At 43.0% G+C, this 19,796-nt stretch overlaps 1 protein-coding gene across 3 annotated transcripts in view; it reads right to left on the bottom strand.

Moving 5' to 3' along the window:
- The window catches only part of LOC140458014 (protein kinase C-binding protein NELL2-like), a 375,163-nt gene extending 357,549 nt beyond the window's left edge, over positions 1–17,614 (bottom strand). For 2 of the 3 annotated variants that reach the window (XM_072551972.1, XM_072551971.1), the window contains exons 1-2: positions 16,931–17,480; positions 15,621–15,749 (exon numbers count right to left, since the gene is read on the bottom strand). In XM_072551972.1, the coding sequence (XP_072408073.1) occupies positions 15,621–15,749; positions 16,931–16,982 (181 nt within the window). In that variant the 5' untranslated portion in view covers positions 16,983–17,480. Of the gene's footprint in view, positions 1–15,620; positions 15,750–16,930; positions 17,481–17,598 lie in introns of those variants that run through there. The other variant, XM_072551970.1, reaches the window with a different exon arrangement.
- Between the last annotated feature and the right edge of the window lie 2,182 nt (positions 17,615–19,796).

Raw genomic sequence — 19,796 nt, 5'->3', positions numbered from 1 at the left:
GGTCAAGCAGCAACCTAGTTGTGGTTGGCCTTATTGATTAAAGGTCACTTAGAAAGCTATGCACAGCTGACCTCTGCTGTCTAATATAGTACAGAAACACCAGACAGAATGAAGTCATTTCAATAACCTTGCAGGCAAGAAGACAGCGGATTCAGGGTTGAGAGGGAGATTTATTAACCTTGAAAAGTTGCTTAAAATATTTTTACTTGTCTATCAGTTCTGACAATTAATGTCTCAAAAATGTTGTTTTGTCACTGCAGCATTCTGTTTTAAGTCTTACCCATGCTTGATATTTAATGCAACAATGATGTCCAATTCTTTGTCAACAGACTGTTCAAATTAACTGCCTATAACTGCAATGATTCTCTGAAAGAAGATATCTTCCGAATGCCAAATTTTTGTCACTTAATCCCAACTCCCACAGCTAAGACTTACAAATCAAGGACATCGCCTTCGTGAAACATTAGCTCTGTAACAGATAAAATCGGTGATGCACGCTCCAAGAAGAAACAAATAATAAAAGAGCAGGAGGAAAATTGAATTACGCAAAGACCATAAGGTTAAGAAAAGGGACAAATTACCTGAAACAACGTTTCTCAAAGGACACGGAGGTTAACAAATAATTAAAACCAAATAATGTGGAATTGAGAGGAGCAGAATGTTAACAAATTTGATAGAGCTGATTTGAACTCGGACCATGAATGGAAATTGAGTAGCGGAGTTAACAATAGCAGTGACAAACTTACCAATGGGGCATTAAGCTTCTTTAATGAGTAAAATTGAGGTCTAAGCTATGCACCAAGACAAACTGGTCGCTTCTTGACCAGAGCAGACATGAGCACTCAGAATTCTTCAGCCTCTACAACCACCAACAAAAAACAAATGTTTGATTCTTTTTTGTCAAAAGCACCCTCCTGTGGGACCCTAATAATCAGGAGTCAGCTCCCCACAAAGACAATGCAATTATGGTCCCATCTCTAGTTATTACAGCTAAACTCCCAAGACTTAGTTGAGGGATAATGGGTAGCAAGACAGTTTGCCGCAGAGAATTAAGACCATCCCACTGCAGGTACACTGATAACAACTAAGGGCAAATTTATTTCAATCTTCCTGCTTCAACCTGCTGTAGTTCTTCCAACCGTAGGGGCAAAACTGGGACTAGGCTCATAACCTTCCTCAGGCAGATTTTTACTTTGAAGATCTGAAGTCGTAACAGTCAACTGACCATTTTCACTGAGCAGATAGTATTTCATTCCTTTGAAACGCCAATGCAAGCCCTTCAGATGATTCAAACACATGAGGAACTTTAATAGAATCATCAATAAATGATGAAGCAGTTCAGAAGCAATCACATCAAAGTGTTCATCTTCAGCCATTGCGAATGTGTTATATACTACACAATGAGACATTGAACATCGAGGGATTTCAACCAGGAAATGCTTTAAAAATCAAGACCAATAAAATCCCATCGCTCAAAGCGATGACTCAAGACTTATTTTTAATTATTTTCCCTTTTAGATAATACTCCAGAAGGCTCAAAGATGAGTCCCATTTTAACCAATTAATTAATCTGAGGGTTAATTCATTTTATTGGAAACAGTACTTCTTGCATGCCTCTTTTAAGGTCCTCCTCTTCTTCCCAATAACAAAACAAAAACCAATTCCCAATTGAATGTCCACAGCAAGCAATCTGCTCGCAAATCTGTGCCAAGCTTATAGCTGAGCTAGCAGTCTGAAATGTGGGAGTGTCCAAACATGATTTATGTCTTGTATTTTCAGCCTATTGAAGAGCCTGGCTGAATCAATGCGCTCTTTTATGTAAGGAGAACTCCTTCCAGCTCCCTACCACTCTGTGGTTTTAAAAACAGGCAAAGCTCTATGTTTCATTTACATCCAAATCTAATTTCCTATAAGCTCAATTGCCAGCTAATCAAACCTACCTCTCACACTGGCCTGTGAGCTCTCTCAGGATCAGGCACAATGACAGCTACAATAACTAAGTCTTCCTTGAAAACCCTGAGCAGAGACACACAGCTGTGATCCCTATGCCTTGGCTAAATGTGACTTGATGGCCCTGGCAGTACAGCAAGAGATCTTCCTCAGTCTTAATTCCTCGGTGCTTAAGGATACTGCGTTCATTTGCATAGATACTTCTAACCTATTGTGGCTGTGGCTAGCTGTGAAGTTGTAAACTTATCTATCACTTGTAACCTTAGACATGTCACACCACGGATAACAAAATGCTTTAAATTACAACAGAAAATATATCTTCATGCGACAACAGAAGCTAAAATTGCAAAAATGTATTTCTACCTTAAAATGTACCTTTACTGACAATGAAAATATCATAGGACTAATACTCTGCGTCTTTGTAAAATTCACTGTATTTTCCTTTTCACTTAAAAATTGCACTGTCCAAAATTGCCATAATTATTTTGACTCAAAACCCACTTGGCTACTTTTCCAGCAAGTGAATATTCATGTATTATCATTTAGTAATCCTTCGATCTTGTTGAATTGAGCTGAGCTATGTCTGTTGCCGTTTCTCTGTTCTCCACCGCAACAAAGGAATTTCACACGAGTTCATGAAAACATTTGTTCTTGACAACGGATTTAAATACATTAGCTTCTTTGGAGGCGAGGTTCTCTCAGCTTAATTTCATTGCACCCTCCCCATCCTGGCAGCTTCACCATATCTTAATTAACCTTAATCAGCTTTCAGAATTCTTTATAACATGCTTTGAACTGAGCTAGGGTGGAATACCTTCAAAATCCAATTACCTCAGTAGCTGTGATTTGCCTGTTGCCTGATGGTAACATGAATAATAAAATTCAAACAATATTGTGTTGCCATTTATAAATATTAATGCGGTCGATCCACACCCATTTTCCTTTGTTCTTTCTTCATGGAATTCTTGCCTGTCTCCTGTCACCTGCTCTCAATTTCTATTCTTTGCTATCTATTGCTCATGCAAAGTTGTCCATGTTGGTAAAGTGCAGTTCACATCTCCCTGTCTGTTTTCTTTCAGACTAAGCAAAATTTCACAGGTCTCTTTATGTTTCTTTGTCCATTTCCTTTTTTATTTCAGCTCATCCAATCTCTTCCTTTGCTCACTGTAATTCATGTGCAAAATACACATCCCCTAAAAAAGACAGTCCCTTTGGGATTTATGTCTGTGACTGATCATGATGCAAAGTAAGTAATTTCACATAAAATGCATCCAATGTCTGTTTTCACTCTCCTCCGCTTTCCACTTTATATTTTGTATATTTGACCTCGGCCATCCTTTACTGTTAGTATCAAGTTGTGAAGTGGGACATCATTTAGAGAAAGAATCATTTATTCATGCCTCATTTTTATTTCCATGTCCTGTCTTTTACGCTCATATATCCATTGTTAAACACAAGGTCCATTCTAGTCATAGTCTGTTTTTAACAACTCTCTTGTTCGTTTCTCAAATGTAAGGACAGAAGTGTACCAGCGCAGGAGATGATAACCCTTTGTGCTGCTGTAGTTTTGGTGTAATGTCGATAAACAACAAAGAAGCAACCAAAGAGATTCATAGCATTTCAATAAAAATACAGGAAAAACATTTCCCTCCTTCATACATCTTCAGCCATACAATTGTGTGGATGCCACAAATATGGGAAAATAACTCAGGGAGGATCACATGCCCATCATTATATATTGATTGAATAACTCAGCACAGAAATGAAGCCATTCGGCCCATTGTTTCTGTGACAGCATTTTGAAGTATTAATCTAAACAGCCCCCATATTTTATCTAGTTATAGAGAGATGTACAGCACGGAAACGGACCCTTCGGTTCAACTCGTCTATACTGAACAGATATCCTAAATTAATCTAGTCCAATTTGCCCCACGTCCCTCTAAACCCTTCCTATTCATGTACCCATCCAGATGCCTTTTAAATGTTGTAATTGTACCAGCCTCCACCACTTCCTCATTCCATACATGTACCACACTCGCCCCTTAGTTTCCTTTTAAATCTTTCCCCTCTCACCCTGAACCTATGTCCTCTAGTTTTGGACTCCCCTATCCTGGAGAAAAGACATTGACTATTCACCCTATCCATGCCCCTCATGATTTCATAAACTTCTATAAGGTCACCCCTCAGCCTCTGATGCTCCAGTGAAAATAGCCCCAACCTATTCAGCCTCTCCCTATAGCTCAAACCTCCAACCCTGGCAACATCTTTGTAAATCTTTTCTGATCCCTTTCAAGTTTCACAACATCTTTCTTCATAGCCCTACAATTTTAAAGTTTTGATTGCAAAATGTCACGGGGTCCATTAGAGGCATGTAATCAACAGTTCCAAAGAAAGGCCATGCTGAACTTGCAACGTTACCTCTATTTCTATCTCTATGGATGCTGAGTTTCCTTTTTATCCTGTTTCAGACTTCCAGCATCCGCAGCATTTTCCTTTTACATAATATTGTCTGATATTCCAGTATTTTCAAAGTCATGGCAATCCAATCACCCTGGACACCATATTTTGAAATTGAATAAATCCTGTTTCTAAACAGTCAACCTGAAGTTCCTGAAAACAGAACTATTGCCTTACCTTTTAGCGGAAGCCAAGACCTCCATAGAGAAAGACACTACATATATGTTCTTGGAGTGTCTTATTAAGGTTAAAAATTCTCAAAGCACTTTCTACAACAGGGTCAGTTGTCATTTTTCCCTGGGAATGCAAATTGATCAATTTAGATTGCCACTCATTCCAGAGATGAGGGGTATGTTTTACAAAGAGACATTGAGCAGTTTAGGCCAATACTCTCTGGTGCTTCGAAGAATTGAAGGGAGATCTAACTGAGGTATAAAAGATGCTAAAGTGGATTGACAAAGCAGACATAGAAAGGATGTTTCCTCATGTGAGGCAATCTGAGAGATCATAGCTTTAGGATAAGGGGTGACAGATTTTAAATGGAGCTGAGGAGAAATTACCTCTCCCAAAGGATCGTGGATCTGTGGAATTCCATACCCCAGAATGTGGTGGATGCTGGGATACTGTGTCAATTTAAGGAGGCGATAGATGGAGCTTTAAATAGTAATTGAATCCCTACAGTGTGAAAGCAGGCTATACAGCCAATCAAGTCCACACTGACTTACTGAAGAGCACCCCCTCCACCAACCCTATCCCTGCAATCCTGAATTCCCCATGGCTACTCCACCTAACCTGTACACTCCTGGAAACAATGGGGCAATTTAGCTTGGCCAAACCCCCTTACTGGCACATGTTTGGACTATGGGAAGAAATCGGATCACCCAGAGGGAACCCACACAGATGCAAGGAGAATGTGCACATTCCACACAGACAGTCAACTGAGGGTGGAATCAAATCTGGGTTTCTGGTGCTGTGAGGCAGCAGTGCTAACCACTGAGGCACCATTCCACCCTGTTAATGGATTAACAGGTTTGGAGAGCGGGCAGGAAAGTGAATTTGAAGCAGAGATGAGACCATCCATGATTGTACCTAATGGTGGAGCAGGCCTGAGGGGCTGAATGGCCTACTCCTGCTTCTGTTCCTTGTGTTCTTATTTCAGAGGGAAAGAAAATAAAGCAGGGTTCATCATTGGTGACTGATCTGCTACGGAGTCATACTTTGCTGTCCCATCATCAAGTGAAAATGATCTTGGATAAATTACTTTTGGAATGCAATCACTGCTGTTGCAAATTCACCATTTACTTTGCACCACAGTATGTCTTAGAATGCAATGAAGGGCTCAATAGGGCCCCTTCTGGTAAGGAACAACCTGTACAAAATGGGCAGGTTATACTACAACAATGACTGGTGAGTATACACAGAGGTTAAGTGGTGCCATGGGATATGATTGAAACTCATGTCACAAAGTCATTAGGCTAATTCATTGGGCAGAAGGTATTTGGTGCACAAAGGATTTGAAGTGCACAAAGGAGAGACAAATACCATGAAAATGAAGAATGGACCCAGAAATCAAGGGTTCAGATGGAGGAAATGAAGATTAAACAAAGACAGATTTAGATTAAGCGAAAATGCATGGAACACTTTAAATAAAGTTAGTGAGGTACAGCTTCAAGTGATCACATAAGGTTATGATATAAAGTAAAGACTGAGACTACATTCAAACAAGAACAAGGGTAAACATATGATGTTCTCCTCCCTGGAGGTGGTGTGGAAGATGGCAAAAGGGCAAGTTGCCCCCAGAGAGATATTCGCCCTCATTGCAGCTCTTCAATAATTGAATGTTGGGCAAGAAGGACAGTTAGGATCCTCCTCAACTAACAACAACTCAAGGGCCTCAACTTACCACCGGCAAAACTGCCTGCCTCCCTGGCGAATGAGAAAGGTGTCTGGTTCCCAACTGGAAACCAGCTCAACTGGCCAACTGGGCTAAAAGATTTGCCCTAATCTGGGGGATAGGGAGCAAAGATAAAGGGACAAGGAAGTGCCTGCAGAATGCCAGCCCAGCCCTTGTAACGTACCCCTATCGCTCCACAAATCCCATCTCATCTGCCATCCTTGCCATTGAAACCCCTAAGGCCTAGGGCTCCAGCAGTAATCTCTCGGATCCATGAGCTGCCAGCCTCTCCTGGTTTGGAGAGGTCCAGGGGAGTGGGAGAAGTGGGGGGGAGGAGCTTCAATAGCAAGGTTCAAGAAGCTTGCTGGTACATAGTTATTTGGAGCTGGATCATTAGCAGAGACAGGGAGTCAGTTGCCCTCATAGACTCCCATCCCCATGTTTAATGCACAGAGCTCTAAATCTCAGCTTTGCTATCCCTGGCCAAGAAGTATCAATGCAAGATCATTCACTCAGGTCCTTCGCTCATTGTCCACTGAGGTTTCCTAATGTCCCATTTCCTAATGCCTTACAACCTCGGAGCAGGGCAAGGCAGCAGGTCCCAAGTCGACCTTAGTCAGAACAGGAATCAAATACCAATGCTGTTAGCATTATTGTGAACCACGTTCCATCCATCTAGCCAACTGAGCAAATTGGCTCCCAACAAAATAGGGAAGGAAAGAAAATCAGGACCGAGGTGCTAAATAGCAACGTCCATCAAAGATGATAATGCAACACATTTGAAAGGAATAGTTTACTTGAGAAATCAGAAGCACCATCCATTTGATCAGGAACAAGGAACAATAAAGATGCTATTACACTGCTGGTTTATCATTGAGGTTACCAAATAATGAGAAGGAGTTAGTGGAGGAAACTTTGCAGAGAAGTTGCAATGAGATACAACAACATTTGCAGTAGCAATAAAGGGAGACTTCCATTATCCTAATAAAGTCTGAGAAAATGATGCAAAGGCCAAAGGGAAGGAGGAATTCCTGGAATGCGTCAGAATTTCTTTGGTCATCCTGTTGCCAACCAAATAGGGAAAGGAGAAAAGTTGGATCTAGTTTTGGGGAATGAAGTGAGGCAGGAGTTTGTTCAGGTGGGAGAATGTTTGAGAAACAGCGTTCCCAGGATCATTAGATTTCAGGTAATTATGGAAAAGAATAAGTAAAAAGTAAATGTGAAAATATTGAACCAGAAGGGAGATAATTTCACTGGGTTAAAGAGCCCTGGCCAAGGTGGAATAGAGTCAGGTCGGGTGCTAAATCAGTAAATGAGCAACAGGAGATCTTCAAAGACAATCGAGTTCAGGTTCAGACCCGGTACATTCCTGATGGTGAAAGAAAGGAGTTGCAAAGTTAGAGGTCTATGAATGAGTAAAGAGATCGAGGTCAACATGTAACAGAAATTAGAGGCTTATAATGAATACTGTGTTTGTAGCCAGTTAACATCAAAGCTGAAGGCAAAAAGCACAAAGAATTGAAAAGGGGGCAAGGAGTGTATGAGAATTAATTAGTGGGTAATACTGAAGGAAAGTTATAATATTTCATAAACATCTAATTGGTAAAATAGATAAGGAGTCAGCAGAGTCAGTAAGGGGAACCTTTATGTGGAAGCTGATGTCATGGATGAGGCATGAAATGACCACTGTATTTATCTTCACTAAAGAGGCAATTGCCGATATTGTAGCAAAGGAAGAGGCAGTGGAGAAATTAATAAAATAAAAATTGACAAAAAAGAAGCACTTAAAGGATGGGCAGTGCTCAGTGTAGAAAAAAATTTCCAGTCTGACCCCAGCTACTGAGGGAATAAATGATGGGATTTACAACTGCTAAGTCCATAATCTTTCTTAGTTATGGGGGCTGTGCTAAAGGACTGAAGTCCTGCAAATGTTATATCATGTTCAAAAAAGGGGTGGGATATAAATCTGGCCAGATGGCTTGACATCGGGGTGGGGAAATGTCTAGAAAAATTAATTCAGTGGAAAAATATGAGTTAATAAACCAAAGCAGCGCAGATCCTTAAAGGCAAATCATGTTTGACTAACTTGATTGAGTCCTTTGATGAAGTAATGGAGAGGATTGATGAGTGTAATGTAGATGATAAATGTACGGACTTTCAAAGGGCTTTTCATATGATGCCAGATAATCAACCATTCAGCACAATTGAAGCTCATGGGATTAAAAGGACTGTCACTGCATGGATATAAAATCAAGGAACAGGGGGAACATAGAAAGTAATGGTGAACAATTGTCTCTTAGACTGGAAGAAAATGTTTCTTTTGATATATAATAATGATCTGGAATTGTATCTGAAAGCCTAATTTGCAGATGATACAAAAGACAGGGACATAGTAAGAAAAATTGCAGGTTATAAAAAATTCAGAAGAACAGGGACAGACTGGGGAAACAAACCCTTTCCATCTTCCGCAAAGACTGTTCTCTCTGTGACTACCTGGTCAGGTCCACGCCCACCTACAACCCACCCTCCCATCCTGGCACCTTCCCCTGCCACCGCAGAATTGCAAAACCTGCACCCACACCTCCTCCCTCACCTCCATCCAAGGCCCTAAAGGAGCCTTCCACATCCATCAAAGTTTTACCTGCACATCCACCAATATCATTTATTGTATCCATTGTTCCCGATGCAGATTCCTCTACATTGGGGAGACTGGACACCTCCTAGCAGAGCGCTTTAGGGAACATCTCCAGGACACCCGCACTAATCAACCACACCGCCCTGTGGCCCAACATTTTAACTCCCCCTCCCACTCTGCCGAGGACATGGAGGTCCTGGGCCTCCTTCACCGCTGCTCCCTCACCACCAGACGCCTGGAGCAAGAATGCCTCATCTTCCGCCTCGGAACACTTCAACCCCAGGGCATCAATATGGACTTCAACAGTTTCCTCATTTCCCCTTCCCCCACCTCACCCTAGTTCCAAACTTCCAGCTCAGCACTGTTCCCATGACTTGTCCAGACTTGTCCTACCTGCCTATCTCCTTTTCCACCTATCCACTCCACCCTCTCCTCCCTGACCTATCACCTTCATCCCCTCCCCCACCCACCTAATGTACTCTATGCTACTTTCTCCCCACCCCCACCCTCCTCTCATTCATCTCTCCACCCTTCAGGCTCTCTGCCTTTATTCCTGATGAAGGGCTTTTGCCCAAAACGTCAATTTTACTGCTCCTCGGATGCTGCCTGAACTGCTGTGCTCTTCCAGCACCACTAATCCAGAATCTGGTTTCCAGCATCTGCAGTCATTGTTTTTACCATGAGAGATAAGGTACAGCATGGAGAAAGCTGATGTAACTCATTTTGGGAGGAAGAACAAGGAGTGACAATATCGACAGCATGGCACAGTTTCAAACGTGATGCAGGAACCAAGACCTGGGAATGTATGTGTGCAAGTCTTTGCAGCTGGCTTAGGAAGGCGTATGGGGCAATTGCTTTAGAAATAAAGGTACAGGACTGATTTTGTGGCCCCCCAGTGAGATCAAGGACATAGGCAGATTTTGCGGGGAGGTCTGAAAATTCCAGTATTTGCTGTAACGTGTCAGTTTCAGGGCACTGTTTCCAACATCTAGCATGATTCCCATGCTCAGAAATACCACCCATTTCCCCGATTGGCAGACAAGCAATTGAGGGCATTTGGTGACTTGTTAAAGATGAATTAAGGAGGTCACTGGGATTTTGTGATTGCTCACCAGTTTTCTGATGCAACGGGGTGAGGAAGGGGAGCGCAGGGGTGGTTCTGAAGTGGGGGGGTGTGGGAACTGCCCTAAAAGGTGTCAGGCCGGAGTGCCAGGTCTCCATACAGGTTTACAGAGATAAAGTCAAACATTATCCTGTGTGTCAGCTTCCACCTCCATCGCCCTCCGAATTCCCACTCCTCCAACCCAGACCCAGACCCAGATTCACATAGTAATGGCCTTGTCACTTTTTTCTGTGTGCTTTTCTTAAATTAACTTGTTTGAAAAGTGGCTGAGAGGACATCTTCATATTGAGGAGTCATCTCTGTTAGTTATACCCCAGACAACTGCCTCGCTCAGGGTAAGACAGCATCTGATTAGCCTTCCAGCTTCAAGACCCCATGGAGCTCTTAATTGCACATGAAACCTGTCTTCCTGCCAATCAAAGATTTACTCAGATGAAAATCCGTTTTCTACACCTATTTACAACATAAGTGAGTTTCTTTCTATCAGAGGCTCAGAAGTCTTTGGACTCACTCCAAGAGGAAACCCGCACAGACACAGGGAGAATGTGCAAACTCCACATAGAGAGTCGTCTGAGGCTGGGATCGAACCTGGGTCTCTGGTGCTGTGTGGTAGTAATGTTAACATCATCCTTCTCCCAGAAAGGTATGGAGAGACAGAGACAGAGAGAGAGAGAGAGCTCTGTGACCAGCAGGATGGAGTGGCTGAATAAAGTCATCGCAGTCTGAGAGTGTGAGGATCAGGGAATATTCTTAAGCCAGACTGTTCAATGAGAAACCCACAGAGAGAGTGACCTCCCAGTCATTCCTGACCTCTTTCACCAAGGTCTCAGATCTCATTATGTGCGATTCTTGGCGAACTGCCAATTCAGGGTGAGCTGACTAAGGCCTTCAAGTCCTTTAAGAAGAGTAAACCTCTCAGAAGCATTGTCTCTTGGGCCTAGCTGCATTCATCTCTTTGTGACATTTTTTGGCCAAGACCAGCTAGAGGCTGCAAGGGAATGCTTCTCTTCAGGAGAATATGTGAATCCATGAGGAAAAACATCCTCACCTTCATCTACACGCACAAAGAGAAGAAGGAGGAAATTAAAAATTGGTGGTTCATCTCACATGTTAACTCCAACATTCTAGCCAAGGGCAATTGGGTTTAATTGGGTCAGGCCTGCTGCAGGCTTGGCAACTCATCCTTGCAGGAAGGTCTCTGAGAGATATGGAGACAAGAGAGTGGATACCTGCCTCATCAGCCCGGACCAGGAGAATGACTTTAACAGAATATTACACACCTCATTGACAGATGTGCTCTCCAAAATGCAGTTTGGGGATGGCATCCAGAATTGGATGCAAATGCTCTACACAAATCGGGTGCAGTTTCAATCACCAGGTGGGAAGCACAAAACTTTCTGATCCAATCTGGAGTCAGCGAAGACTGCCCTCTCTCCCCTATTCTTTTCAGCTCTTGCATTGTGATTTTTGCCAAATACATTCGGCAGAATGTTTCATTGCCAGGACTTACAAACAAGCAACAAAACATAAAGTGCCTGGTGGTAAGAAATATCCTTTCTATCAAATTCATTCTGTATGCTCAGAGTATCACCACCCTACACATACTGATCTTGAGTAGGGTGCAGTGAGTAAGAGACTGTTGTTCAGCTCCTTGTCGAATATGCCTTTGCAATGAAGATTTTGAAGAGAAACGCAATGGTTTTTGTCGAGGTTTATCACAGGCACTCCATGACGAGGGTTATCTGCTCCTAAGGGTGCCCAGCAAAACAAACATCAACAAGACCCGGAAGAGCGTCAGTTCTGTGCAAGATGCTCTTTGGTCTGTTCATGGTTTGCTGGTCTTCCAGTGCAAATATTTGTCCTTGGTTCAGACTGACAAATTCCAAAGTCCTGGATTACATGTTGAGGGCTGCAGTAAAGACTGAAGAAATCACTGGCGGACTGGAATGAGGGAAGCTCACCTATCACGAATGACCTATCACCAAGGGGCTGGAAGCTGTAGAATGCTTCAAGCTATGTGCCTTATAATGAATCAAAAGAATTGTAAATACATCATGGCACTTCAGACTGGAACATGGTAGAGAGAGAAAGAGTTTATTTCCATTGCATTTTGGATAATTTCCAATGTTTGCCCTCAGGCTGCACGCCTAATATGGAGTGTGCTTTGTAAGTATCAAGACCATAGCAATCACATTGAGTAGAACATGCAGTAAGTTGAATGTTATTGTAAATTCTGCAACATTAAAGCTGAAAGGGTTTGTAATATCCTTTCTTCAATTTTGGTGGGAAAAGCAATCATTACTTTAGCTGTCTCCCCATTCCTGTCTCTGCCCACTGCCACTTTCCCAACCATCACTACCACCTGAACTCAAACACAGTGCCTCCCCACACTCCCACACTGTATCAAGAGCAATTCAAGTTGTGAAATAAACATTAGTTTTGTCAGTAATATCACTCTCTGGTAATGAAGTCATGGCAAACATGCCTATGACAAAAATGCATTTGTCCACCATTTTGATTTAGTTCTGATAACCTGCAAAAACATACATTTATATGGACCTTTAATTAAAGTTATACATTCCAAGGTGTTTCTCTCTACTGTTATTAATCAAACTTTGCTTAGTAAAAGCAGTTAACATTATTTCCAAGAGAAGGGAAGCATAGCTGTAAATGGTATTTAATGTTAAATCATTGCTGAAGTCTCCTGTGTATACAGTAAACTGCGGATGCTGAAAATCTGAAACAAAAACAGAAGTTACTACAGAAACTCAGCAGGACTTGGTGCCATCCACAGATAGAAAGCAGAGTTAACGTTTGAGATCCAATTGTACTTCATCAGAACTCTGAACCAGTTCTGAGGATGAGCCATCGGACTCAAAAACATTGATTCTGTTTTTCTGTCCCAGAATCTGCCAGACCTGCTGAGTTTCTCCAGCAATTTTTGTTTTTGTTCCAAAGTATAGAGATTAGATAGCTACATCTAAAAAAAGTTCATCTTAATGCTGCCTTGTGCTGAGCAAAGGAGAAACTTATGTTAGTGTTCCAACTTTCACAACTCCATGACATCTCAGAACTATCACATCGCAGCCAGTCAGTGTAGTCATTGTTCTAACAAAAGCAACACATGAGCCAACTTGTGCACAGTAAGCACATACAATCAGGAATGCTAAGGTTTTAAGTTGGATATTTTAAAATCACTGTGACTTTATAAAACTTTAGTTAGGTCGCATTTGGAGTATTGTGTGTATTCCTGATCACCACACTATAGGAAGGATGTCCTCGTCCATCCACATTAATGCTACAGTTAAGAAAGGACACCAACATCTCCACTTCCTCAGAGGCTAAAGAAATTCAGCATGTCCACATTGACCCTTATCAATTTTTGTCGATGCACCATAGAAAGCATTCTATCCAGGTGCCTCACAGCTTGCTATTGCAACTGCAGTACCCAAGACCAGAGGAAATTACAGAAAGTTGTGAATGCAGCCCAGTCCATTACAAAACCAGTCTTCCATCCATTAACTCCATCTACACTTCTCGCTGCCTTGGGAAAGCAGCCAACATAATCACCACCCTGGTTATACTCTCTTCCACCCTCTTCAATCAGGCAGAAGATACAGAAGTTTGAAAACACGTACCAACAGATTTAAGAACAGCTTTTTCCTGCTGTTATCAGACTTTTGAATGGACCTCTCATATGTTCGAGTTGGCCTTTCTCTGCACCTTCTCTGTAGCTATAACACTACATTCTTCATTCTGTTCTATTACTTTGATATACTTACGCATGGTACGGCTTCTTTGGTTAACATTAAAACAGTACTTTTCACTGTATCTCAGTACATGTGACAATAATAAATCAAATCAAAAGGATGTGGAGTGGTACAAAAGAGATTTTCTATGATGCTGCCTGGATTGGAGTGTTATTAACTATTTGGAGAGATTGGACAAATTTGGATTGTTTTTGTCAGAGGCCGAGGGGTGAACTGAAAGAAGTATATAAAATCATTAAAGGCATGGATTGGGCAGATAGCCGGTGTCTTATTTTTCCAGGATGGAAATGTTAAATACTAGGCGACATAGGTTTATGGTGAGTGGGGTGGGGGGGCGGTTTAAAGGAGATGTGTGAGGCAAGGTTTTTACTCAGAGGGTGGTGGGTGTCTGGAACAACCTGCTCAGGGAAGTGGTAAAAGCAGATGTAAAAGCAACTTCTAAAAGATACATTAACAGGCAGGGAATAGAAGGATATGGACTATGTGCAGACAGATGGGATTAGTTTAAAATGAGAACATGGTCGGTATAATCATGGTGAGCCAAAGGGTCTGTTCTTTGTTCTACTTAGACATCTTTTATTTGTTTTTAGGCCAATATGTCATTGACTACATGGGAGGTGGTGGAAATGTCAGTGGATTATAATTAACACATTCAGGTTGATATGGTGAGACACAGGTTCAAACCCTACCATAGCAGATGGTGAAATTCGATCGAAATCTGCATTTTGACAATGAGGTCTGTTGTCATAAAACCCCACCTGGTTCACTAATGTTCTTCAGGGAAGGAAATCTGCTGTCTTCACCTGGTCTTGTCTACACTTGGGTGACTCTTAACTGCCCTCTGGGACAATTAGGGATGGGCAATAAGAAAATAACCTTGCCACCTCACATGAGGATTTTTTTTTAATGTAAGATGTAACCCTCCGAACATTACAGGGAAACTTTAATAAACCGGCCTCCACACAAAGGAAATGTCAACATTACAATCCCCTTCCCGGGCAAGCGGACGACAGTAACTGATGCACATTGTAGTCTAAGGAAGAGATCTCCAGAGGTAGGAATCTAGGATCACTCCGGCTGTTTGTGGAGAAGGATAACAGGGTTCAATGCAAATGATCTTGTCAAAAAATGATTCGGTCCAATTCTGTCCAAACAGAAATGTTTTTCTCTGTGGGATTTTGTTTTTATTTGTTCTGTTTCCGATTCTCAAGCAGCATTTGCCAACTCATCGAGGGGGTACACTTTTTTTTGTTTCTGAGCTGAGTAACCCGAAATCCGGAGAACATATTTACTTGTTCGACCAGGCTGGTCTCTGTTCTTAGTAAAGAAAATGCCAGTGACCAGCTTTATGGCTTCGGGTTAATTTAATGGCTATTTCTAGCGCAAGGAAGAAAGTTTCGATAAATCATTGATGTGTTTCGTTCGGAAGCAGAAAGGAATCACAATTTTTAAAAAATATTTTAACGCAATGCAAGCACAGTCCCACTCTCACGGTCTGGATTAACCCTGTATTTACACACACACACAGAGCAGGTCTGGCAGAATTACAAGTCTGGTATGACTCTTATCTATACGTTTGAAACATTAACTCTGTTTCTCCCTCCACAGATGCTGCCACACCTGCTGAGTTTCTCCAGCGGTCTCTATTACCATTTCAGATTAGAGTATTTTGCTTTTTAACCCCACGTTCTCTTGAATTCGTGTACTTCAGGGCGAGAGCAAACCCACGCGTGTAACCTCCAGCGTTGGTTCTGGGTTTAGGTGAGGACTCTGTCAGCGTTATGTTGTTACCTTGGAACAGGAATGCCCGGCTTCCACTGTGAAATCCTTGGACCTGGACGATGCCCTCGGTTGAATCGCTCAGTTGCAATGCAGAGAAAACGTCGATTTCCTGGGCTGGATCAACACCGAACCCTAAAACTGAAAGCAAGTAGCCGTCATTACCCCTCCCGTCACCGCTCAGGTGGGAATGAGAAACAAGTCACTGATTCCAACCAGACCCGACCAATTCCAAACAACAGAAACAAAACTCGACCACAGACCCCCATTCGTATATATTTTATTAACTTTCACGTCACTCGCATTGAGGAAGCGACAGCAATTCAGTGCCTCTCGCTTCCATTCCCGATACATTCCCATTGCTTCGCATTTCCAGTCTCCCTCAATCGCCTCCTGTCCCACCTTACAGAGGGCTGCTTCACAAATAGCCCCAACAAAAAAGTACTCTCTGAAATAGAAGCCTACCCACTGGTTTGATTGACCAGAAGGATACTACACTGTTCAAACATTGCGAATCTATCTGCTGTTTAAACCCCTTGTACATCCATCACGTGTTAAAGCCTTTGTCCATACACAGGGTGTTAAATGAAAGCTAATCTATATATTGCTTAAGCCTCACGTATATCTCTAGAGAGTTAAAGCACACCCATATATAGTGTTAAATCAAGGTTTACCTATGTGTTGTTTAACCCCCTTGTATATTGATAGAGGATTAAAGTACGTCCATATATAGGGTGTGAAATTCATGCTAATTTATACGTTGTTTAACCCCTCGGACAGCTACAGAGCGTTAAAGCACTTGACCATATACAGGATGAGAAATCAATGCTAATCTATATGTAGTTTAAGCCCCCTGTACATCTATAGAGTATTAAAACACATTCGTTGCTACGGTGTTAAATTAGTGTTAATCTATATATCTATATATTAATTAGCGTTATCTATATATTAATTCAGATCATTTTGCATCAATACAGTATAAAAGCCCTTGTCCATCTATAGAGTGTATAATCAATGTTAGTCTATATGATGTAGACCCTTATGTATCTATAAATCTCTTATCCGTATAAAAGCCTTGCAGATCGGTAACTGCCTATTCCCCTCTAGCTGCTCACTCGATCTATCTGTTTATCTGATAATGTGTTCACCGCTGACTCTCTGTACCTGGGGATGACTCCTTCCTGCCCATCTCTGTAGGGTCCGTGCCTACATCTCCCTACACTGGCTGTGAATCCTACCTCCGCACCCCCCCAACCCCCTTACTCACTCCGGGTCTAACTCCGGGGCTCTGTCAGCCCCGGGGAAAAGCAGGCGCCGTTTACCTTGGGCGATGTGAACAAGTGCGAGGAGACTCCTGAAGATCGCGGGGGCCATTGCGTGTGGAGGGGTGTGTGTGTGAGAGAGAGAGAGAGAGTGGAGCCCGTTAGTCCATCATCTCCCGGTTCTCTCCCCTCGGTCAGGAGCGCCCGGGAGCCGGCTGAAGTGGAGACCTGTTCCTGAGGAGACACAAACGCGCTGGAGACCGTCAGCAGCACATCCCCAAGCCTCACAGCATCGCTCGCAAATCCAGGCAGAGACTGGGAGCTGACAGCCACTGGACTCAATGTGCTCTGTCTGAGGCTCTGACGCTTTCAGCGACGCTGGTGGGAGACACGCTGTTCTGTTGCAACTAGAGAGAGAGAGAGAGAACAACTGGCAGTTCAGGGCTATTTACATCCCCTTGTGGCTTCCTCACAGGAGTGGAGCTCTCAGCATCCAGAAACCTTTCCAAATCTATCCAGCTGCTTCCCTTAGGGCGCCTGGAGTGATTCCTCTCCAGCCCCAGAGCCAGAAGACTTTGAAACAAGATCAGAGAGAGAGAGTCTCGGCGATAAAATCTGATCTTTATTTCATGGCCAACACTTCCAACTGCCAGTCCCTCCCCCTCACTCCGTCATACCCAGCACAGATAAACCAAGTATGTCAACCACCACCCAATGATGGAACTTACCTTCTCACACCTGGCTTTGCAGCCAGGCCATATTCTCAGCTTCCCGGCCATATCGCGCTTTCTGTCTGATGGATTCACGCGAGGGCGGAGAGAGGGTTCTGTCCAAACTTACTTCCCCCTTCCACAGATTTGGTCCAGGGTTTAACCGGTTAATTTTGGAGAAGGTCTCACCTCTAACAGAAGGTCGATCTTCATAAAGTTGTTCAAAATGTTTAGAGGGATGCCATCTCACAGATACAGAGCTGAAACAAAAGCTTGGATATCTAAAAACAAACGCTGGAGAAACTCAGCAGGTCTGGCAGTATCTGTGGAGAGAAAGCAGAGCTGAAGTTTCCAGTGACCCTTTGAACTTCAGCGAACCTGATTGCTTTTTTAATGAGGATTGATGGCACCTCTGGTCATTATTCGTGAGACTAGCTTTCAATTTCAGATTTATTAATCGATTTACAATGTCACCAGCTACCGTACTGGGATTTGAACCCATGTCTCTGCAGCATGAGTAAGGTCCAGCGACCCTGTTATCATTATGGCACCACCTCCCTGGTAGAGGAATCCAGAACAGAGGGAAGTAGTTTTAAAAGGAGAGAGGTAGGCCTTTAAGGGAGGGACTGGTTACATCAAACAAAACAAAAAGCTGTGGAGATCACAAACAAACAAAACCAGAAATTGCTAGAGAAACTCAGCAGGTCAGGCAGTGTCTGTGTAGAGAGAAACAGAGTTAACATGTTGAGTCCAGTTCTGAAGAAGGCTTACTGAAATTGAAAGGTAAACTCTATTTTCTCTGCACAGATGCATTTGGTATGCTTTCCTTTATTGATCAGAGCATTGAGTACAGGAGTTGGGAGGTCATGTTTTGAATTTTGCGTGCAATTTTGGTCTCCTTCCTATCGGAAAGATGTTATGAAACTTGAAAGGGATCACAAAAGGATGTTGCCAGAGTTGGAGGATTTGAGCTTTAGGGAGAGGCTGAACAGGCTGGGGCTGTTTTCCCTGGAGCGTCGGAGGCTGAGGGGCGACCTTAGGAGGTTTACAAAATTATGAGGGGCATGGATAGGGTAATTGGACAAGGTCTTTTCCCTGGGGTGGGGGAGTCCAGAACTAGAGGGCATAGGTTTAGGGTGAGAGGGGAAAGATATAAAAGAGACCTAAGGGGCAACTTTTTCATGCAGAGGGTGGTACGTGTATGGAATAAGCTGCCAGAGGATGTGGTGGAGGCTGGTACAATTGCAACATTTAAAAGGCATTTGGATGGGTATATGAACAGGAAGGATTTGGAGGGATATGGGCCGAGTGCTGGCAGGTAGGACTAGATTGGGTTGGGATATGTGGTCGGCATGGATGGGTTGGACCGAAGGGTCTGTTTCTGTGGTGTAAATCTCTATGGCTCTATGACTCTATGAGGTGTTGCCAGACCCACTGAGTTCCCCCTGCGATTTCTGTTCTTGGCTGGTTAGCTCCATTGGCCAAATGTTAGGATGGGGTTCTGCATAATTCTGGGCAGTGTGATGGGTCCGTGGTTAACATTGCTGCCTCACAGTACCACAGACCTGGGTTCAATTCCACCCTTCGGCAACTCTGGAGCTTGCACATTCTCCCACGTCTGCGTGGGTTCCCTCTGGGTGCTCTGGTTTCCTCCCACAGTCCAAAGGTCTGCAGGTTAGGTAGACTGGCCATGCTAAATTGCCCCATAGTGACCAGGGATGTATAGGTTAGGTGGATTAGCCATGGGAAATGCAGTGTAACAGGGATAGGGTTGGGTGGTGGGTCTAGCTGAGATGTCCTTTGGAGAGTCAGTGTGGACCTAATGGGCTGAATGGCCTGCTATCACAATGTAGGGATTCTAATGTTAATGTCGTGGCTAAGATAAAGTTAAAAATCACACAACAACAGGTTAGGGTCCAACAGGTTTATTTGGAAGTATGAACTTTCAGAGTGCTGCTCCTTCATCAAGTAACTAGTGGGGCAGGATCATAAGACACAAAATTTATAGCAAAAGATTACAGTGTCATGCAACTGAAACAATATATTGAACAATCCTAGATTGCTGTTAAGTCTTTCATCTTTTAGAATGGGTTGCCTGTTGGACTACAACCTGGGTCTAGATTAGAGTGGTGCTGGAAAAGCACAGCAGTTCAGGCAGCATCCGAGGAGCAGTAAAATCGATGTTTTGGGCAAAAGCCCTTCATCAGGAATACAGG

The sequence above is a fragment of the Chiloscyllium punctatum genome, chromosome 32 (assembly GCF_047496795.1).
Source record: "Chiloscyllium punctatum isolate Juve2018m chromosome 32, sChiPun1.3, whole genome shotgun sequence".
In the NCBI taxonomy this organism is placed as follows: domain Eukaryota; kingdom Metazoa; phylum Chordata; class Chondrichthyes; order Orectolobiformes; family Hemiscylliidae; genus Chiloscyllium; species Chiloscyllium punctatum.
The sequence above is the reverse complement of the archived record's forward strand: the minus strand, read 5'-3'. Positions and strand labels throughout refer to the sequence as shown.